At 35.0% G+C, this 24,615-nt stretch overlaps 1 protein-coding gene across 1 annotated transcript in view; it reads right to left on the reverse strand.

The window, feature by feature from the left end:
• Positions 1–24,615, reverse strand: part of PTEN (phosphatase and tensin homolog) — a 91,365-nt gene that overhangs the window by 19,199 nt on the left and 47,551 nt on the right. Inside the window, exons 3-4 of the mRNA XM_060102431.1 lie at positions 14,356–14,399; positions 12,278–12,516 (exon numbers count right to left, since the gene is read on the reverse strand). Coding sequence (XP_059958414.1) covers positions 12,278–12,516; positions 14,356–14,399 — 283 coding nt within the window. The remainder of the gene's footprint in view (positions 1–12,277; positions 12,517–14,355; positions 14,400–24,615) is intronic.

A 24,615-nucleotide genomic window follows, 5' to 3' on the forward strand; every position in this document is an offset into this window, starting at 1 on the left:
CATGTTCACATTGGTTCCATTTTTGCAAGTGTTCTATTAATTATCTCCTCTCTAGCTTCTGCCTTTATTCTCTCCACCTGTCTCCACCTAATGAAAAAGCTCAGGTAACGCTTATCCTTTATCCAAAACAAGCAAACAATTCTGAGACCAAAGACCCACACTCTCCCCAAAATCTTGTATCTCTTTCAAACTATCATCTTCTCTCTCTTATATAAACTCTTGAGAAGCCTCTACTCCTTACCTCTTGGAAATCTGTTATTATGAGGCTGATTTCTTCATGGTCACTAGTTCTTAATGGTCATTAATGGTCATTTCCTACTGTTTTCTTATTATCATTGTGGCCCATTTTTTAGCTGCCACTTTGAAAACTCCCTGTTCCTTCCATAGGATACACTCCCTAAAGGTTTTCTCCTGGGGCTTCCCTGGCGATCCAGTGGTTAAGACTCCCCGCTTCCAATGCAAGGGGCGAGGGTTCAATCCCTGGTTGGGGAACTAAGATCCCACATGTGGTGCGGTGTGGCCAAAAACAATAAAATTTAAAAAATAAATAAAATAAAATAAAATAATAAAATAAAATAAAAATAAAATATTTTTAAAAATAAAGGTTTTCTCCTATCCTTACCAGCTATCTCTTCTCTTTTTGTCCCTAAATGCAGGTATATCTCAAAAAATTGATCTTAGCTATTCCCTCTTTATGTCAATCCTATCTACTCCACTGGTTTAATTATGTCTTACACATTAACTCCAAAACCTGTGTCTCTCAATATGACTTTGTTCCCAACTCCCAGTCCAGAATTTCCTACACTTGGACATTTCTAGCTGGAAATCTCAGAAGCACTTAAAACACAACATATCCCAGAACTGAAGCTTTCACATTCTTGCACGGACCAACTTCCGTTATTTGTCGTTATACTCAACTCACTGTCTTCTCCAGCATCTGAGCCGAAAATCTATTCTAATACCATCACCATCGTTGAGTGAAGGAAACAATCTGAGAGACAGCAGTGATATACACAGGGTTATAGTAAAGAGAAGTGAGGGAACCCCAGCACTATGGCAATGGTCCAGGCAGCAGAGTCGAGGCAGAGATTGGTATATCAGTCAGCATATCAACTACCTGGCATACACACACACACACACACACACGTGTATCTGTGCGTGCAGACACACACACACACACTCCATGCAAAATGGAAGGCAAACCAGAGGTTAAGCTTGTTTAGAATGCTCATATTTGATTCCTTCACGTCTATTCAGATGTCGAAATCCAGATTTTTTTCTTTTAAAAAAATTTTTTTATTTTATATTGGACTACAGTTGATTTACAATGTTGTGTTAGTTTCAGGTATATAGCAAAGAGATTCAGTCAAAACCCAGATTTTGACTTTGAAATGCTTCTCAAAATACCAGTTCTGGTTTTCTGTGGCCTTTCTATTCAGTCGCCTCCTGCAATTTTGCAATAGCCAACTGATTATCAGCCTTTCATTTATCTATGCTCCAATTCATTTTTTATGCTGCTTTTGGATTAATTTTACAAAAATATAAGATTAATCACATTACCAAATAATTCAAAATGTTAAATGGCTTCCTAGTGTCTACTCAAATAACAACAAATTTATCAAACACTATAATTCTTTAACATGAAAATATAGCCTAACCTCTTTTTCCACTCTTATCCCTCACAACTCCCTTCCACGTACTCTTAACTTTTCGCCAAACCATTTAATTTCCCCCATATTATACTTTCTGGTTTTAAAAATGTTATATTTATCATATTGAGGTAGAAGGGCTATGCAAGCAGTCATATGGGGAGTTTTACATACTTTCTAACACCTGGACCAATTTAAATAACATAATTATTTGATGCTTCAAGGTCTGATAGCAGCCATCTGAAATGCAATTCACATCAGGTACTTCTTGAGGGCTCCTATACATTTTCACTCTTGGATGGTCTATTCAGATTTTGGATTTCATCTTGAAGCATTTATTGTCCATTTTCCATTGAAATTTTCAAATTAATTAGCATATACCTGAATATAATTTTTAATGTCACTTCCACACTGTAGTTTTATCTCTTTTCTCAAACTTCCAACATCTGATTTTTTGTTTTCCCCCTCTTTTCTTTTTCCTTTGATTGGCTTTAAAAGAGATGTATTGATTTTATTGGCTTTTTTTTTTTTTTTTTTTTTTTTTTTGTGGTACGCAGGCCTCTCACTGCTGTGGCCTCTCCCATTGCGGAGCACAGGCTCCGGATACGCAGGCCCAGCAGCCATGGCTCACGGGCCCAGCCGCTCCGCGGCATGTGGGATCTTCCCGGACCGGGGCACGAACTCGTGTCCCCTGCATCGGCAGGCAGACTCTCAACCACTGTGCCACCAGGGAAGCCATATTGGCATTTTTATACAATGTTTGGATTTATTAGTTCAAATGGCTTACTGTTTGCTAATTCATAAAGTTATATTTTCATCTTTATTAATCCATCTATTTGTTATTACCTTAATAATACCTAATATAAATTTCTATTTCTTCATTGTCCAAAAGTTATTTAAGTAAGTGGCTTTAAATTTCCAAATGGTTGATTTAGTGTGATTAAACTTTTTAACAAAATGTCTCATTCTATTGAATTGTAACCAAGGGATGAGGTTTATATATTTCTACTTGGAGGTGAGATTTTATGGTTGGCCTAATGAATTATTAATATTGATAACTGTTTTGTGAATAACAAAAAAAGAAATACATTTTATGGGCTTGTATTATATTATTCAAGCCACCTATATATCTTCTTATTTTGTAACTTCCTGATCTTAAAGTACATTAAAAAAGATTCCTACTAGCATTGTTATCAATTTTTCTTAATTTCTTCCAGTTTTTGCTTAATATATTGTGATGTTATGTTTAGCACTAAGAAGTCCATAACTGCTAAGTCTTCATTGTAGAGTGCACCCTGTGTTAAAGTGACATTCCTGATCCAGTTTTACACATTTTGCTCTGCATCAATACTCTCAAATCATCTTCAAGATGAATTCACAATCTAGATTCCTCAGTTTAAAAAGTAATTTTCTACCTCAGTAAACTTTTCACTGGCACTTCTAAACTCAGAAATAATGTAGATGTTTTACAATGATAGTGTTTGCTTGAAGCTTGGAAATCCATGTTTCAGAGCGATCACAGTAAGATTATTACAGGAAAGTAATTCAACAAAGGAAGAAATGTGGCTCTTAGGAATGCCAGTTCCTACAATGACAACATATAACAGTAGTTATTGTATATTAAGTGGCATGCCAGACATTTTACATATATCCCTAAAACTACCACCGCTTTACAAGATAGATCTCCTCTATTTTAAGGATAAGAAAACAGTCCTAGTGCACATAATCAATCACCTTGTTCAAAAACAAGATTTGAACCTAAATATGAGTCTGATTCTAATTTTTTTTACTCCTACGTCCTGGGTTTTACTAATAGCACGCATACCAACTATGTAATCTGAAAGATTCACAACCTCTCTGAGCTCTTATTTTTCCCATCTACAAAAAATCTCCAAAGCTTAGAGTATTACAGTGCTTCAGTTCTATGAAACAAATTATAAGTAGTGTACTAAATAGTGGTACATGAACCACAGGATTCTTGAGAATAATATGAAGCAGAAAACTGATATTTTTATTATCCTTTCCCCCTTTGGGATGTCCTCTCCCTGTGGTTTGGGGGAGGGGGAGGGGGGCCCTATTCTTCAGCTTCAGATATATGGCCCAAGCCTCTGGTCAGAATGTTTGGTTCAGGGATGGGTACATGCCCTAATCCAGGTAAACCAGAACCTAAACTAGAAATTTTTGCTCAAATTGTAGCTCTCTTGCCATCGCAGTTGCTAAAGTAGACAGCATGTAAACCTGGAGCTACTACCTTGCCATTACTTGCAGAGAGTCTGCCTAAAAATAAAGTATATAAAGACAAAAAAAGAGAGTAGAGAGAGAGATTTCTGACATCTGTTAAGCATCTAGATTCAGGCCAGAGCTTTTAGGGTTATATAAGCCAATAAATGTCTCCTTATGTTTCAGCTATTTTGAGTTGGGTTTCTGTGACTTGAAACTGGAAGAGTTATAATACATTATAACACAGTCACTTTTTTTTTTTTCCTTTTTAAGTTTCTATTTCTACTTTGGGGATCAAAATAATAAAGAAAAATAATTTGGACAGGAGAACATAGAACAGTAGAAAGGATATTGGATTTGAGGTTAGGAGATATGGTTTTGAGTTGTTACACAGAGAGATTAAATGACCTAGGACAAAATGATCTTTGCAGATGTTTTATCATTTATACTAAAATGCATCTGAAATAATTGCTAAGGTCCTTCAAGGTATAAAACTCTTAAAATTTTATGAATATACAGATTGGATAACAGGCTTAAATACCATGTATTAGTGAAACACAGTTTAGCCCAGGAGAATTAATGTGTTAGAAAAAATAAGAATGTTTTTTTAAGCCAAAAAAGAGGATAATTATAGCTTACTTTGTTGTTGTTTTTTTTTTTTTATATGCACTTCCATGTTTATGGTAGTTCACAACAGCCAAGATACGGAAACAACCTAAGTGTCCATCAACAGATGAATGGATAAAAATGTATATATACATACAATGGAATACTACTCAGCCTTGAGAAAAAAGGAAATTCTGCCATTTTCGACAAAACCAATGGACCTTGAGGACGTCATGCTAAGTGACATATGTCAGACAGAGAAAGACAAATACTGTACAATATCCCTTATATATGGAATCTAAAAAAACAAAACAAAACCAAAAACTGAACTGGAAAACAGTAGAGTGATGGTTACCAAACTCTGGGGGTGGGTGAGGGGATGGGAGAGATGATGTTTAAGGGTACATACTTACAACTAGTAGATAAATAACTTCTGGAGATCTAATATAAAGTACAGGGATTACAGACAACAAAACTACATTATAAACATTAAAAACTTGCCAAAGACAAGATCTTATGTGTTCCCACCACTAGAAGAAATGATACTTCTGTGGCACAACAGAGGTTAAGGCTACAATGGTAATCATACTGCGATACAAATGTATCAAATAAATGTTACACATCTTTAAATTACACACTGTTTTATGTCAACTATATCTCAATAATTAATCAAGGAATAAATTAAAAAATAAAAATGAAGCCTTAAATGGTTTTAAGCCCTATAGTAAAAATGTACCCATTCATAAGTGTGTCCGTATCTCCTTAGATACAATTTTAGACAACAACATTCTTAGTATCCTAATTTCTTTTAAGTTTTTTTTTTTTATTATTATTATTTTGCGGTACGCGGGCCTCTCACTGCTGTGGCCTCTCCCGCTGCGGAGCACAGGCTCCGGACGTGCAGGCTCAGCGGCCATGGCTCACGGACCCAACAGCTCCGCGGCATGTGGGATCCTCCCAGACCGGGGCACAAACCCGTGTCCCCTGCATCGGTAGGCGGACTCTCAACCACTGCGCCACCAGGGAAGCCCCTCTTTTAAGTTTTAAATGCTTTACAATTGAAGGCTTCACATAAGACAAAGTTTTGTAACAAATAAATATTTGCAGAGCTGTTCTCAAGTGTCCAGCTATCCTGGCGTGGCACAGCAGAGAGTGCATATGTACTAATTCAAGTGTGTACCTCTCAAACACTGCTCCTCCCCTGCCACCCAATAACAACAAAAAACAACCAATAAATTGTCACGAGTTTGTCAGGAATACCAGAAAGATAAATACATTTCTTTTCCTGTTACATCTACTTTGTTTGTTCTTCCTTACTTTGTTTTAAATGAAAAGAAAATGAGAAAACTTCATTAGGTTACCATATGGGGAAATTTCGTAAACAGACTAGAAAAAAATAACCTGATTATATATTAGAGCATAAATTCATTCCTCAGAGACACTAGAAAATTTCCTCTTCTTGGGATCACTTAGAATAAAGCTAATATTTATTATTTCTAGAAGATAGAAGTCTTTATTAAAGATAAGCTAATGAACTCACATAGAGAGATCATAATACACAAGAACTTTAATAACTGCTTCGAAAACAACCCCCCCAAAAAAAGAAAATCAAAGCCTCAAAATTTTTTCCTGAGAGTTTAATCAAAGAAAGTAAGTATTAATGCTTACTTTACCTGCTACCATTCTAGAAGCAGGAAGACAAGAGAGAGAGAGGAGAGATTCTGGGTAAGTTTGTCATGTAATAGAAATTTCTCTCTCTAAATTCAGAAATTCTGGGAATCTTTCCAAAATATACACTTACCCCTACTGGTAGGATGTTTTAATTCTTTATTCATAGTCTGTAATAAATATTGTGAGTTATCTACTTTAATTCTGAAACATAAGTACAAATACAGACAGTGTAAGGCATAGATTAGATAGGAAGCAACGCTAGGAGCTTTATTGGGGTGGGAACCATCGACAGTTCATTTTAGAGTAATTTGCCACGTGCTCATAAAGCAAAAGATCAAATATGCAAAGAAATGATTCCTAGAGAAGTATAACATAATTGCCTTCTTGTAAATTATTGAATAAGAAAGTCTTCCCTCAAGTAGTTACACCACTCTCAGAAAACTTTTTTTTTTTTTTAAATAAGAGGCATCAGTTGTACTTTGACCTCCCTGCAACATTCAAATCCTGAAGTATTATTTGGGTATTTTACTAACACAGCTGCACATCTTATGGTCAGTTGGCACCCACCACTCTGCCATCTAATTTGTACCAAGTCTGCTGAGAAAAATGTCAAGACTCTACCAGGTTAATTTGAGGACAGTCTCTGCAAAGTCTAGAAATCTTCACCAAAAACATGACAACTGGCTCCTCTTTCTTCAAAACAAGAGGGAGGAGGGGAAGGGGGGGTGGGGGGAGAAGAGAAGGAGGAAGAGAAAGGGGGTGGGGGAGAGAAAGAGGAAGGGGGAGGAGGAGGAGAAGAAACATTCTGCTCCTATAAAAATGTCACCAGAACACAATTTTCTTCAGCTTCTTAGTGTTTCTCCTTAGTTAAAATTAAGGCTACAAGCAAAAGAACATTAAAGACATTTCTAATAAAATTAATCCTACACAAATAGAAAAACTGATAAAATTACGTATCTCCCATAATAGTGGTTCACAATTACAAAAAGGCAAATCTACAGACACAACCTAAAATACTGGTAAGAGAATAAATCTAACAGATGTTTCAAGAATAAAACTACTTTGGATAATCAATTATATTTATTATCAGATAACTTATTTCTCTGGAAGAATTCCACAGCTGTATAACAACAGCTTTACCATGCTCAGCTAAGTTTTCTTATGATGTTATATTCATTAAAGGTTAAAATATATATATATATATATTTTTTTTTTTTTTTTTTTTTTTTTTGCGGTACGCGGGCCTCTCACTGTTGTGGCCTCTCCTGCTGCGGAGCACAGGGTCCGGACGCACAGGCTCAGCGGCCATGGCTCACGGGCCCAGCTGCTCCACGGCACGCGGGATCCCCCTGGACCCGGGCACGAACCCGTGTCCCCTGCATCGGCAGGCGGACTCCCAACCACTATGCCACCAGGGAAGCCCTAAAAATATATTATTATATATATTATTATTTCACTAGCACTCTTACCATTAGGTAAACGTGATTTATCTGAAAATCTGTAAGACAAATTCCAAAGATTTAAAGGAAGCCTGCAGCATTATATTTTTAACACCAACAAACTCAAGCTATCCTTATTCTACTTAATCAGGGGTCGTTACTGCTCCAGAATCTGTTTTTAAATATAAAGTGAGGAGCCTTGTCAAAAGAGGCCAATTTCATCATCATTATGTGACCTTTCAGGAGAGCTTGACTCTGTGCAGAGATTAATTCTGAAGAGCTTCAAAACTCTTTTACAATTCCAGGATTTATGGACTTGATATTGTAGAAAGAAGTTCACAAGTGTGTCAGGGGATTCAAATTTTACTCTGAATACCGTCATTAATTGTTTGGATAATCCTGTTCAAAGCACTTCATCTTTCTGGGCCTCAGTTTTATCATCTATAAAATAAGAAATACTCCTGCAAAAAAAACACAAAAAAACCCCTCATAATCTTATGACTTTTATCTACTCTGTCTAGCTTTCTAATGCTGTTTCAACCTATAATGGAAACAACACCGTTTAGTAAAATACAGCTTTGTCAACAGCATCTGCCCATAAATGTCTTTTTGCCTTTTAAAATATACACAAGGATAAAGGTAGGAGCACATTAGGATACTCCTTTAGAGCCTGTGAATAATTCATCCAAAAAATAGTCTAGGTATATTAATTAATCATGAGCTAATAAAATAAGCACAGCAGATCTTAATGATTTACTTTGACTTCAAGATGTTAAAGTGATCAATTCTGGCCAAATTACATAACTCTGAGTTTTAATATCATGTAATAGCTAAACATAATTTTACTGAGTACATCCTTAGTAGTACATACAGAACTCCATTTTCTATTAACCCATCACCTTTCACTTGGGTGAGATTCTAACCTATGAGAGGACAGAGAATATGCTATGCCTGGAACAGTTCTGCTGATGATGTAGCTACTATTATATTCTACCACATGACACTACAGGCTTTGCATTTTATTTTCATAAATACTTCTCTTGCTATCTTTTCACTCTGGCCCCTGTTTCACAACAATATCCCATGGGGTTTGTCATTTCATCAAATCTCGTCTCTTCTCCTCTACAGAGAAACAAAACTGACAATTGTACTACCAGATTGTGATGACTAAAATATCTTGCCATTGAAAATTAAAATATGGCCTCATTTTTCATTATGTAGACATCTCTTGAATCTAACTTAAACGGGAAACAGAGAAAATAAAATACAATAAAGTTTAAGTATCCTTGGGTTTTACTTTTTCCTTGAACACGATGGGACGGAATATCCCAAGTGCTTCTTATATGGCTAGTTCTCACTATCAGAAGCATTCAGCCAACTATCCTGAAGAAGCACCCACATCAGACAGAGTATATATTCACGTGTGCGGGGGTGGGTGGGTATAAGAGACTAAGAGGGAGGGAAGTGTGGTGGAGGTGGGAGGTGTGTGTAAGAACACGTGAGAGCACAGCTTAGTTACAAAGGCTGGACCATTACAAACACCTTATTTGCCCCCCAACTCAAAATCCTTGATTAAAGTTACCTACAAGGATACTGTAATGCCAAACAAACAAAAAAGTCACAGAGTGAACATGGTGAAGGCAAATATCTCAGAAATGGTCAAACATTCTTGTAGTTTGCAATAGAAAAGTAAGACTGTTGTAGTAACTCTATCAAACAGTTTTATCCATTCCAAAAAAAGACATTTTTTTCGAAAACTATGAAGCAGGTCATGAAAGGACTGGAGATACCACTTCTCTTCAGCATATGAAGTCTCAGTTTAGCAAGCTACTAGTTTTCATCAAATACATGCATGGTGACACAAACAATAATTCCTATTTTGGAGTCCTTTTTGGAAACTTCAGCAGATAGTAACATTTTCAAAACGGTGAAGTTTCTCTGCCCAAAAAAAGTCCCCTGAAGAAATCTCAGTATTCTGTAGACAGAGAGTACACCTTAATGCCTGGCAAAACATCTGGTTTTGCTGCTTTGGTAAAGACAGAAGTTCTACACGTCACTGTGACTTCATGCTTTGTTCACCAGTATGCACTGGTGTGTAAGACTCTACCATGAATCCTGAGAGAAAGCTTAGCTATTGTTGTAAAAGTATTCTACGACTTCATGAGAGCCAAGTCTTGAATCACAGACTGCGCAAGAGGATTTGTCACGAAAAAATCTACTGTTGTGAGAGTTGCCAAATTCAGGAAAGCCAAGACTTTCAATCAAGGACTTAAGAGGTTTCGTCAAGAAGTGGGAGCAACTATGCAATTCTTTGCTACACATAAGTTCACTTGCCTTAGGAAGACAAATTCTATAGCTAGAATTTTACCTGCATAAAATACAAACTCATTAACACAGTTTAACTCTTCAATATTAAAACTAAAATGTGGAGTCATAATTTTTTCCTTCAAACACAGTATTATGCCAGAATCTTGCCAAAAAATGATCTCAATAACTAGAAGGCAAAGCAAATGATGCAACATGAATTTATCTGAAGAGTCTTATAAGAATTCTTCTTTTTTTTTTTTTTTTTTTTTTTTTTTTTTGCGGTATGCGGGCCTCTCACTGCTGTGGCCTCCCCCGTTGCGGAGCACAGGCTCCGGACGCGCAGGCTCAGCGGCCATGGCTCACGGGCCCAGCCGCTCCGCGGCATATGGGATCCTCCCAGACCGGGGCATGAACCTGTATCCCCTGCATCGGCAGGCGGACTCTCAACCACTTGCGCCACCAGGGAGGCCCAAGAATTCTTATTTCTTGACACAAGCCTACTTTCATCTGGCAAAAAAAAAAATCTACAGAGTTCATTTGTTCTTTCATTCTTTCATGAGATAGGGAAACAAAGTCAAAACTAATTAGATATCAAAAACGACATAAAAGTTGCCAAGTTAAAGACAATGGCATAGTTTCAATGTGTTATTTAAAAGCTAAATAATAGTAGCCCTTTCATGAAAATTTACTACTGAGCAGAACTAAAGATTAATTTTGGTTAATTTGTACCACTTGGATTTATTCAGCAGTCTCAAGTAATGGCCACTGCCTGGCATAAAAAAAGAAAACGAGACATTATTCTTATAAAGTATTTTTTACATTCTTTGTTAAAAAAATAATTTTCAGTGCAATTAAATACTATAAGCAAAATTTTATGTTCATGTACATGATGCACATTTTTTGTGGGAGAACAGTTATAGTTTTCATCATATTTTTTAAAAGGTATATAACATAAACAGTTTAAAAGCCCCTAACTTAAAGCTAGTTCTGGCTCCATATTACACAACTTTTCTGTTTTTATTTTAACTTCTTTTTACCTGATTTCTTTTTGATTACCAAAATGTCTGCTGCTCATCAACCCTGTTTTAAATTTCTACCACTGCTCCTGTGACTGTATTTTAATTTGACCCATCTCTCTAGGTTTTCTTCTCAGTCTCTTTTCCCTGTGTTGCCCTATATTTATTCACTTAAGTACAGAAAAATTTACCTTCTGTATTTTTAATCAGTAAAAGCAATTGTTTCCCTCTAAGTGAAAAAAGGATGAACCAGAGAAAAAGCTCAGTCCTCTGCTCTGGAATTCATTCTAGTGCTATCATCCCAGGGTGCACACAGTATACAGAAATATATGGCAAGTTATTATAATCAACATTCACCAAAATCATGCATTAACAGTAAGATCCAATTTTGTAAACTATCACCAATAAATAGTGCTTTGGCATCCTTAGATATAATTCAAAAATGTAACAACGACAAGTAAAACAAGAAATGAGGAAGGAGTAAAGGAACCAGGAATCAATGCCATTATCCAGCTGAAAATGATGGCTATGATCACTTATGTTTCTGTTTTGAAGTTAAATTAAAAAGAAATTAGCTTAAACTGTAAGAGAACCTTCCTCATTGTGAAAATTATTAAAACTAGAATAAATTTTTCATACAAAATTAGGATGTCTTCCTCAATAGAGCTCTCTAAATGAGTTTTTCCATCTATCTGAAGTAGTTTGGTTTTTTTTCTTTCTTGGAGACAGAAATGTACAAAGTCCATTTGTAAGAAATGTAAACATGTTTTGCCATACTTACTATCCAAAGAAATAAATCCCTTGAAAATCACTGTAAAAAATTCTCCCAAGAGTTCATTTTTTGCTGTCAAATGTACTACACAAATTAAATTTGTCAATGATTTTCAGCATAGTCTTTAGTCTTCTGAATAAGAGAAGAACCTTTGACTAATTTTAATTATAACTACATTTATGAATATTCAAATCAAAGAATAATCTCTATGTATTTTAAAAGTAAAGATCACACTTTACTAGGTAATAGCATCCAAATTATTATCCAAAGACATTTTAATTTCAAGCAAGCTTCAGGAATATCAAGCTTACTTTTGATCAATGTGCTGCTTTTTAAATGCTTTGTAAAGATTTCATGATACCAAATATGCAATCCAGTTAATGGGTAAGATTTGCTAGCATGACATGAAAATGCTAGACTGAACAGAAAAATTCAATGAATCTGTCATTTGCTCATATGAAAGTTAAGGTAGTATACTGATTTAAATGTTTAGAGGAAAGAAAATAAGGGTTAACAACTATCTTTTTAAAAGTTTATTTTCCAATAAATTCTCAGGTCTAGGAAGAAGAAAGAAAAAAAACATCAAATATAACTTACCTTTTTGTCTCTGGTCCTTACTTCCCCATAGAAATCTAGGGCCTCTTGTGCCTTTAAAAATTTGCCCCGATGTAACAAATATGCACAAATCATTACACCAGTTCGTCCCTTTCCAGCTTTACAGTGAATTGCTGCTACATGATTGTCATCTTCACTTAGCCATTGGTCAAGATCTTCACAAAAGGGTTTGATAAGTTCTAGCTGTGGTGGATTATGGTCTTCGAAAGGATACTGTGCAACTGTGGTAAAAAGATAACCTCAAATAAGAAAAAAAATCTCTCCTGAATTGCTTATTAAATGTATGTTAACTTTAGAAATGTTGCATATAAACTTAACAGAGTTCTTAAAGAAAAACTGAACTCCAGAGAAAAATAATTTATTGTCTCATAATTCTCTAATTTTTGAATAGGAAATAGTCTCTCAACTCAAATTTACCCATTAGACAGGGAAACCAGGTATTATTTTCCTCACTTTATGAAGGAGGAAACTTTGCAATAGAGTAGCAAAGAAGTATCAGAGGTCACAACATATCAGAGGTGGAGGTAAACTCAAAATTAAATGTCACAGGAGCCTCTTATCAGGGCTCTCAATACATTTTCTAACAAAAGGAATTGTAACACTTATAATATTGCATAATCACAAAACATATATTCCAAAGAAAGTACAGATCACTAACAAATCAACAATGGAAAAGACTGCATTTTACACTTCATATAATAAAAACGTCAAACATGTTATTTTAAAGATGGTCTTGCAAATGTTAGTGTTGTATACACATGACTTTAAAGACATTTACAAAAGAAATTGAGAAAAAAAAAACACCCAAGCTATAAAATGTATACAATTGTAGTAAAGTTTATCAAGCGAAGTTTCAGATCTTTTCACATGAGTTATAAGAACTCAAAACTTCTCTGTTCCCTATAGTTAGAGTTGAGGTTTTTAAAAAATTTTTTCTAGAAATAGGACTGCAAATAAATCACTACTAAATTTTATCTTATTGGTTCCACTCTATTAAGATTCTTAAAAATGCCGACTAACATTCAATCTACTTATCTTCTGTGTTATCTAAATATGTGAAAAGTATGTCTTTTATATCTTCAACCAGGTCATTCATAATGGGGTACAAGATACACTCAATTAAGCCTTTGGTGTGACAGAACAGCTCTTCAAGTAGACAATGACTACCATTACAGGGAATCAGCAGGACAGCTTTTACTTAGTCTTCTGCCCAGCTGTACCATCATTCCAACTTCATGTCCCCAGTGGCATACAAAAACATCCAGAAAAACCTGTTAAACGCCTATTTAAAGCTAGATAAACCTCGAGTAAAACACTCTTTGACCAGTAAGCAGTAGCCTAAATCCACTAAAAATGAAACATTCTTAGTAAATCTATCCTGGCTCTCACAGCCATTAGCACTTCTGAATTCTCAAACCAACTGTTTGAAAGTCCATTCTAAATATTTAGGAGGGATCAATGGCCAATATATCAATCTGTCAAGGCACCCACTTTCTCTTTTTGACTATCACGGCAGCATCTTGCCAAGCTTCTCAACTCTCCAGGTCTCTCATGGTTCAAAGGGTTCCACAAATACAAATGAAAGTTTCTGTGGGCTCTGAGATAGAATTTACTACACCTGGAGAAGAACACATTTAAATCAACTCCTGCTCTCATCTATCAGGCTCCTCTTATCCATATTTCATTATACCCTTTTCCACCACTCATGTTCCTCGATAGGAGTTAAGTTGTTCTTCTTTCTCCCTGTAATCTCTTACTGTTACACCAAATGCCTCCAACTGTAGGAATAACCCTCTCTTTATTCTACTGTTAGTCTAGGAATTTCTCCTAATTCTAGGTCTATTCTACAATTTAGTCTTCCTAGTACTACTGGCAGGTTTATATGATACTTGTTTCCAAAAACACAATAGCAAAATTAAATTTATTTTTCAAATTTTCTAAGACCATCTTTAAGATAAATATATCACTTAATAATTGAGATTATTCATTATTGGTATGACAGTAAGATTTAGACTGTTGGCTTCAAGTTATCAAACATAATACAGTGTATTTATGCCTACCTCTGCAGTTAAATTTGGCGGTATCATAATGTCTTTCAGCACATCTAAAAGAAAAGTTTAAATGTGATATAAAATTATCTTTTGCACTTGAGAAAAAAAAGTATATTAGTAACAAACATTTTCTGAACCTTTATAAGGTACCAAACATTATGTTAAATGTCTTACATTAACTATTGCTTTTAATCCTAAGACTCCTGTGAAGCAGGTACTGTTATTATCCACATTTTACAATTAAGGAAATCAAGGCTGAAAATGTTAAGTATACGCAATCAGAGCTTATACGTCTGCTTACAACACTTCTAGTGCCACTAATACACAACACTGCAAACTCAGCTGCATCTGCACCTTCACATGCCCTTTGGGAAAATTATATATGCTAATGGTCTTTAGTTTTGATTTCACAAGATATGTGTAAACAACTAACTAGCTTCAATTTTACCTTTGCCTTATAATTGAGCATAGAGAGTTTTCTCAAACTATTACTACAAAAGATGTATGTTAAAAACAGTAAAATTATAAGGGCAAAGGAAAAGTAAAGAAAAACGGAATGATGCTAATCTACTCAGACACAACACTTACTAAATCTTTTAACCAGATCTTTCTCTTTTTAGAGAAGCCAAAGGTCATCTTTTTCAATAATCTCTCAGGTTATAAGTTTTAATTAAAGTCTGAGAGTAATGAAAGACTAGTAAGTAAAATCAATATAGAATAGAAAAAAGTAATGTTGACTTAGCATTAAGGAAATGCTAAAAGTTGTCTTTTTAATAGTAGTCACATGTTTGTTATCATGCACTGGCTGACTCATGATTAATAGGCCATGTTTATAAACATTAATAGGCTCAGAAAGGGATTCCACACATTAGCTTGTGGTCAGCAGCATTCTGGTACCACCAACTACTAACCAAACCAGATATTTAAAAAATTATTTAAAATAAAAACAGCATTTTAAAACAAATAAAGGTCCATAGCCTCTGAATCCACCATTCCAAAATCCCCAAATTTTGAAGCATCTGAAACTTTCTCTTAACTGTATGGCAACCTCAATTGCAGCAGAACTTGATTTGAGTTTATGAGAATGTCTACTCCTTAATTAACAGGAATACACTTACAGCAAAGAGTGAAACATTTTATTCTAGGTACTGTTCCAAATTCCACTGGGGTGTTATGCAATACAAAATATATGCTTCCACGTTACCCTTCTAAAAACTGAAAAATTCTGAATGCTGAAACACAACTAGCCCAAAGAATTTCACGTAAGTGGTTATGGACCTGTGCTTTACATTCAGAAATCCTGAAATATCTGTAGAGTTCATCTATTTTAAACAATTTTTAAACTCAAATCCACATGAAGGTTGGGAATTCCCTGGTGCTCTCACTGCCGAGGACCTGGGTTCAATCCCTGGTCAGAGAACTAAGGTCCTACAAGCCAGGTGGTGCGGCAAAAAAAATAAATAAATAAAAATCCGCATGAAGATTGAACTAATTATAAGCAAACTGCAATCCACTAATTTCTAACTGGTCAGACCTGAAACAAATCAGCTTCTCATAATATTGCTGAAAACAAAGCTTTTCCATTTTAGCATACTATAATTTAGTATATTGAGTTTTGCTAGAAAGAAAATTTATTTAACAATGACATATGCATATATACGCATCCTTGCTAAATAATTTCATACTCGCTTTTATTTAAAAAAAAAATGACAAGCAGGAAGAAGAGACCTGACCAAGAAAATAGTAACATTTTACACTTTCTTTGGTACAAGTTAAAGAGGAGTATGGTCAATAGAGAAGAATCCTTAATGGAATATTTTATAAGGAATCATGTAAAATAGGGCTAACGAGGTGAGGGGAAAGGTATATACCAGGAAACAATTCTAAGAAACTGGTCTCATGAGAGCCCAACAAAAAATAAACATTTTGAGTTTCATACAGCTTCAGTTATCTAAAATTCCTGTACTTTTTTAGCAGCTCAAAATGTTTGGCTTGATAAACACTGCTGATAACTGCCATCACACACTGATTCTCAAATATTATTAAGAGGAAAAAAATGGAGGGAAAGTGAAAACAATGAGCTACTAAATGTCTATTAGATGTGCATACCTTACAAAGTTTCCATGTTTTTAAATTCATCCTCACAATCATATAATAGTTAATACTGTCTCCATTTTATATATGAGAAAGCTAAAATTTAGAAGAGCATTACAAAACTGGCCCTAAACCACGATATGTAAATGGAAGAGCCCAGCACCTCGGATTACAAAAGTCTAACTTTTTTCAGTATTGTTCCATACTCCACGCATAATGAAAAATATAAAAGTTTAAAAAACGAAACAATAACAAATTTTAGTCAAAGTCAGCATTCTAACAAGAGCATTATTTGGCATAAAAGAACCAACAAACAGTGATAATGAAAACATGAAAAAACTGTGAAAATATCTACAGGTGTGGATAGGGAGGGAGTATGTGAAAACATATACTGGGCCTGGTAGTGATGAAAGTGATCTGGGGAGTGGTTGGTCGGGTAAGAAAGAAAGAAGACTCTCTTAATTAAAACCTTCTCTGATGGGGCTTCCCTGGTGATGCAGTGGTTAAGAACCCGTCTGCTAATGCAGGGGACACAGGTTCGATCCCTGGTCCAGGAAGATCCCACATGCTGCGGAGCAGCTAAACCCAGGCGCCACAACTACTGAGCCTGTGCTCTGGAACCCACGAGCCACAACTACTGAGCCCACAACTGCTGAAGCCACAACTACTGTGTGCCGCAACTGCTGAAGCCCTCATGCCTGGAGTCTGTGCTTTGCAGCAGGAGAGGCCACGGCAGTGAGAGGCCCGCGCACCGCAACGAAGAGTAGCTCCCGCTCGCCGCAACTAGAGAAAGCCCACGCACAGCAATGAAGACCCAACGCAGCCAAAAATAAACAAATAAGTAAATTTTAAAAAATTAAAAAAAACAAAACACAAACTTTCTCTGATAACTGCACACACATACACACACACACAGAGTCCCTTGTAAATTTATGGTATATTAGTGATAAGTCTTTCAACAAACCAAAATTAAAGATACATGAATGGTGAATGGGATCTGACTAAGACAAGTGTATTTATACTTCCTTATAACCAGAACTCAAAAGATATCTTTTTTTAAATCATCACCTCATATTGGCTTATATAAGACAAGAGAAATAAAGATGCACTGAAAGAGAGCTTTTATGAAGTAGTAGACAGAAAGTGAAGAAAGGGATAAGATTAATAGGAAATGCTTCCAGAGAAATGAGACTCGTCATAGAATCAGCTAGGCATGTAGGTCTCTTGTTTACTCTCTTCAATGGAGCTATCCCTATCTTACAAAATAAAACTTAATAGATAAAAATTAACAACAGCTGAAGGTTTACCACAAAATGATGCAGAGCTGTATGTCAAATAGAATACACCATGAAATACAGTCAACCTTTTAAAAATTAGTATCCAGTGAACATTTAACTTCCTCAAAGGCAAGAACTATATTATGTCTTTATACCCTATCTCCGAGACCCTTCCTCCCCTTACCCCAACCAGAAGACAGAATACAGAGGAACACATAAAAATGAAGTACACACACTTGCATAAAACAAAATGATTAATGTATTAAGTAATTCACCAAGTATACCTGAATTTGGTTAATAATATGAGGTTAATTTTGTCCTTTCTTAAAATAACTTACTGAATGCCTGATAATAGAGATATAAACAGTTACAGTCAATTATTAGAAAATCCACATTAAGAACTCTTCTTCACCCACATATGTCATAGTTGCCATAAAAAGTTTAATATACTATTAAATACAGGTATGTCAAGTGCAAATATTTTAAGATCTTTCCATTTACATATGTTTGCAAAGACATACATCACATCTAATTAATATCCTAAAAATAAAAGAAACAAAATAGAAACAGCTGCTACTTATCAGACTCACTTACCCAGAGCCAGAAATATAAACAGGGGTAGAAAAGTAAAGAAGGCTGAAAAGTGACATCAGAAATCAAAACATGCTACAACTTGGTAGTTCTAGAAACTTCTGAAGAAAGTAAAATTTGGGGAGATTAAAACAAACAAACAAACAAAAAAAACAGAAAGGGAATACTGGCATCAACAGTGGATGGTCTGCTACCATATGTACCTGTGTGACCTTGTTCAACTCACTTAACTTCTCTAGGCCTCAGATTCCCCATCAGTAAAATGAGAAGGTTGGACTAAATGATCTCTTTCAGGTACTTTCCAGTCTATGATTCCATTAAATGGATGGGGGAATAAGGGAGTTAAAATATGTGCACCCAAAGCTACTCTCAACTAATAATGAGACAGTTCATTAACTTGGGGGTCTGATGTTTGGATATACAAAAACAAACAGGCAATCAACTCTCCAGGCTAGATACCAATGCCAACTTTAACCATAATAACACAAGTGACCCACAATACTGACAGTACAAACCTGAGTCCTAAATTCTAGAAGCAGGAAGCCATTGCATACAGGAATGAAAAGAATTTCCTTTCCTTTCTTTGGATATAATGTTAAACTCAAATAAAGTTTTGAAGTAAGGCAGAATCTGTCTTTAGTATCTTTCTACCTTCCTTCTGGGACTCTCTACATGCCCAGTACTAAGAGTCTAAGCCTGAGGTGACTCATTTAGTGGACTCCAGCTTTTGACAGTTCATGTCCTGTTTGGTTTTTTGTTTGTTTGTTTTTTTTGAAACTTAACTTCTGAATTCAGTTGTTCAAAAACTACAAAACTTTGTGGTTTTTATTTTCCTCCACAGAAACACTCTGGCACCTGTAACAAGAGTTTTTGTAGGAGAGGTTAATCTAGAAAAGAGAAAGATATACGCACAGATCATTTGTAAGTTGGGACCCACCTAAACTTAAGTTTCTACAGCACCTTTTACTTTCTTTCATCTTACTTATTACCACTACACCGTACACACACACACACACACACACACCATAATCTGACCATAATGGATTATCTGCCATATTCTAGACAATATTATTGCCAACAAGCTTCTTACATGCCATTCTCTCTGCCTGCACACTGCCATTTCCCCTCCTCCTAAGCCTCAGGTCAACCTCTATGATTCTTTTCACCCCAGCTCAAACATGCCATTCTTTATGAAACCTTCCCTACGGGGTGCAATGCACTATTTTGACTGTTGTCTACACAGCTCTCTTCTATACAAGAGTTACCTCTTCTATAATACTTTGTCTACCTTTCACATTAGATAATAATTACCTGAGGAATGGAACTACATCTTATTCACCTCTGCACTAACAAAATGTTGTAGAATGTATAACATGTAGCAAGCCCTCAGTAAATGTTTGCTTCTTTGTTCATCTGAGAAAATCAGTGACAACTCACTAAGAGATACAATACTAGTGTCTACTTCACTCTCAGGTCTTCTGAAGTCTTATCAGAGTACAAAGATCACTAAATTAAAGATAAAAAAGCAACATCCCACAAGCCAATAAGGCACAGAGAATCTTTCATTTTTTTGGTGAATATCTGAAAACCCACTGAACGCAGAAAAAAACCTTGTTCTTACATTTGAAAAATAAACTCTACAGAAATTATAACAGTAAATTAGCATATATAACTTTAGATTAACATTTCCATTGCATAATTTATACATATCACATAGGAAAAATAAAAGCCAGGTATAAACATAACACATTTTATACACAATTTGTTTTTTTAATTAGAAAATGGTCAATATTTTGGGAAGGAAAAAATGGTCAAGAGCAAAAATGATGATATTTTCTTCACATTTTTCTTTCCTTCTTTTTTTTTTTTTTTTTTTCTATTTTACACCTCTACTCACAAAGTCAAAAGAAAAAATGAAAGGTTAAAGATAAGGTCAGCTAGCTGAATCAAGAGGCAATCCTTACATCCCTGCCCCAGACAAGAGAAACCACCCAATTCAACAATTTTAGTTAACTTATTTATTTTATATACAGTTAGAGAATATGCTAATAGCTTTTTCAATCAATTGACCTAGAGACACAGAATAAAATTATGTCTACTCTAGAAGCATCCCTCCATGGAAGATGGCATTAATGCTTTAGCAGAAGCTCTGTGTGAATTACACTTCAAGTTACCACATGGTTATGGGCCCAAAGATGGGCTAGATGCCAAGTCATTTAAAGCAGATCAAGTAACATGAATCTGTGCCAACACTGTTTTACCTCATCACTACACTTTCTAAATGACCTAACAATGCTCTCAATCAGACTTCTTGAACTAATTGTTTTAGGAATACAATTCTGTTAAAATACATCTTTAACTCTACCTCATTCTAACAAGGAAATAACTTTCACTCAATAGTTATTTTAGAAGATATTTGCAAGCATACAAACAAGAAAACATACTTACAGATTGTATATCTTGTAATGGTTTTTATGCTTTGAATCCAAAAACCTTAAAACAAAACAAACAAACAAAAAGCCACCATTAACAAAAATGAGCTAACATTTGAAATTACATTACTACTATTGAGAAAAACCAAAAGACAGATTCTATTTTTCCTAATCTCAAATATCATTTAAGAAAAATAAATAAATAAACTCCAATAAATATTCTATCCATGGATTTAAACTAGTAATCAGATCTTTCTTAAGTAATTATTACATTACACAGATTTATACAATCTGAAGTAAAGCCATAGCTCTTCATAAAATGAATATTTTCATAATCTTCTCTCTTCAGCCTAACATAATGAGATTGAGTATTAAGAAATAACTTCTTTAAAAAGCAGCATTAGCATTTAGCTCAAGTTCACCTAGCTTATACAGTTTTTTGAGAAAGAGTCACATGCAATCAAGAAATCTTAAAAATAACCCTGGAAATTCAGCCATCATTTTCTTTCAAACTAAAAACTTTTGATATCTGAAAGATGCAAGTAATAACTATTAGCTCTGTACAAAGTTTATTAAGTATTTTCACATACATATTCTCCTTGGATGCTCACAAACATCTGAGAGGTAGAGAGATGAAGGAAGTAGATATCAAAGAAATTACAGGACTTGCCCAAGGTCATACAGCTAATACGTCAAAATAATACGTCAAAATAATAGGTCAAAAGACCAAAGACCTCTCCCCTCAACAATTAGTTAAGAAACTAAACAACAACAACTACAGCCAACACTTACTATATGCCAGGCACTATTTTAAATACTTTATGCATACAAATTTGTTTAATCCTGTAAGGTAGGTAATAGAGGGGTTAGAAAAGTATAAGGCTGAGGAAATAGAATAAATAGAAGAACAAATGGAAAACAGAAGAGAACATTTTAAAAGATCTAAAGTCTAGGAGATTCAACATATGAATAGGCATCCCAGAGAAAGCAACAGAAAACACAGGAGAAGAAATCCAAGATATAATTCAAGAAAAATACCCAAAACTGAAGGCCATGAATTTCCAAACTGAGAGCGTATAATGAGTATTCAGCAATATTAAAACAGACCCAAATAAAGACATACATATCTCACTGAAATTTCTGAATGTTGAAGACATAAACATAAGATCCTAGCTGCCTGAGAGGAATCATGTTTCATAAAATGAATATGGAATCTGAATAACATCATCCTTTTTAATGGCAACACCAGCAGCTAGAAAACAACTGGGCAAAACCTTCTGACTTAAAATTATTCCTAGCCTAGAATTCCATACCAAGATAGACTATAAAACAAGTGTGAATATATATAATAAAGGCATTTTAAAATAAGCAAAGTCTCAAATAATTTTGCTTTCCACATATTCTCTCTCAGGAAGTTACTACAAGATGTGTTCCACCAAAACAAGGGTGGGAAACCGTGAAAGAAGATGACAAGTTCCAGAAACTGAAGAATCCAACGCATGAGAAGAAAAAGGAGAATCCCCAGAATGAATAGCGAAGGGACATCTCGATTAGACAGTCATACAGCAAGCCTAGAGAACGACTAATCCAGATTAGGGAAGACCGGAAGGTTCCTGGAGAAGATAAAATTGATATAATAAAAAATGTGCTCAAACATATACAGAGATTTATACAACTAGGGGTAAGTTTAGGGATGAATTAAAGTTAAGAATGTAGAATCTAAACGAGAGAGAGAGAAAGAGAGAGAGAAAAAAGGAGGGAAGAAGGGATGGAGAGAGGGAGAATTGTAAATCCAGGGAAAACAAAATGTGTAGGAAAAACCAGTTAAAATATACTATATTGCTTAACTATGAATGACATTTATCTAGTCATAATGACATAAAAACCCAATACTGATATAACCAAAATTACAATATACTACTGGAAGAATGGAAGAATGAAAATATGTGGTTAGGTTAAGAGGGAAAAAAAAAGAATTCATAAACTTGAATGTGAAAAATTATGTTACACGGTAATACAAATAGTACTTATAACTTTATCACTAACTGATATGTCATACTACAGTTGATGAAGATATCAAAATATTATTTACAATCAATACTGCAAAAATTAACATAGTCATTAGACCTGCCAACAGATTTGATTTAAATGTGGTAATAACTATTATTATATAGATGTTTTTAAATATTTTATAACAATTATAATCAAAACTAATATAATAGGCACATTTATAATCCTATGAATTTTATTTTATGGATTTAAAATCATTTTAAGAAAGGGTTCATAAGCTTCACCAGACTGCCAAAAAGGTACATGGCCTAAGATTAAGAACTCTTGCCACAGGGCACAGGGAAACAAAGGAAAATAACTACCTATTTTTTTGTGTGGCAGTGGTTGTTAATAAACCCTATAGAACTACTTGATTTTAGTATTTCATGTATACAACTTTTTCAAAGTAAATATTTAAAGTATGTGTAACTTTATTTTATTTTTTTTTCTGGTACACGGGCCTGTCACTGTTGTGGCCTCTCCCGTTGCAGAGCACAGGCTCCGGACGTGCAGGCTCAGTGGCCATGGCTCACGGGCCCAGCCGCTCCACGGCATGTGGGATCCTCCCGGACCAGGGCATGAACCCATGTCCCCTGCATCGGCAGGCGGACTCTCAACCACTGTGCCACCAGGGAAGCCCGGTATGTGTAACTTTTTATAATTCTTTGCTTTAACCCATTAACTACTTCAACCAACCCAGGATGCACTGATTCTGCTACAAAGACTTCTACTGAGCTATAAATATATTACAGGAAAAAGTGGTTTGTTACAGACCCTTTCACTCCTGTCTGTTCTACCCTCTTTATCTTCTATATTCCTGTACCTTTTGGATTTTTCTTTAAATTGAGGTAAAAATTTACATACAGTGAAAAAGATGGATCTTAGGTGTACAATTCTATAAGTTTTGTAACAACCACTCTAATCAAAATATAGAACACTTCTACCACCCCAGAAAATTCCCTCATGCCCATTTTCAGTCAAGCCCCACCAAGCTCTCAGGTAGCTACTACTATTACCATATATTAGTTTGGCCTTGTTCTTTAATTTCATGTAAATGTAATCATGTAATATGCATTCTTTTTAAACTGATTTCCTTCACTTAATGTTTTTCAAATTTACCCATGTTGTTACATGTATGGATAGTTCATTCTTTTTATTCTATTATTCCACTGCATGAACATAACACCATTTGTTTATCCATTCTCCTTTGATGGATATCTGGGGTATTTACAGTTTGGGGTTATTATGAATAAAGTGCATAAACATTCTCATGCAAGTCTTTTGGAGGACATATGCTTTCATTTCCTTGAGTAAATAACAGCTCGGAGTAGAACTGCTGGGTCGCAGAGGAGATAGGGTGGGTGCATATTTAACTCTATAAGAAACTACTGAACAGTTTTCAAAAGCGGCTATACCATTCCACAGTCCTACCAACATTTTAAGAGTTCCAGTTGCTCCACAGTCTCATCAATATTTGGTGTTGTCAGCTTTTTAAAATCCTAGTCCTTCATTTGTTTATTAGCCATTTTTACACTTTCTTTTTTGAAATGTCTGTTTAAGTCACTGGCTCATTTCTTCCCCCAACTAGATTATTTGTCTTTTATATATTCTGGGTATAAGTCCTTTGTCAGATATTTGCTCCTTGTGTATGACTTGCCTTTTCATTTCCTTAATATTGTGCTTTGATAATCAACAAATTTAAATTTTGATAAAATCTAATATATCAAATTTTTCTTTTGTTTAGAACTTTGCATCCTCTCTGAGAAATCTTTCCCTACACATAAAGAATTCATAAAGACATTCTCTGTTTTGTTCTAGAAGCTTTA

Source organism: Mesoplodon densirostris, chromosome 1 (genome assembly GCF_025265405.1).
Source record: "Mesoplodon densirostris isolate mMesDen1 chromosome 1, mMesDen1 primary haplotype, whole genome shotgun sequence".
In the NCBI taxonomy this organism is placed as follows: Eukaryota; Metazoa; Chordata; class Mammalia; order Artiodactyla; family Ziphiidae; genus Mesoplodon; species Mesoplodon densirostris.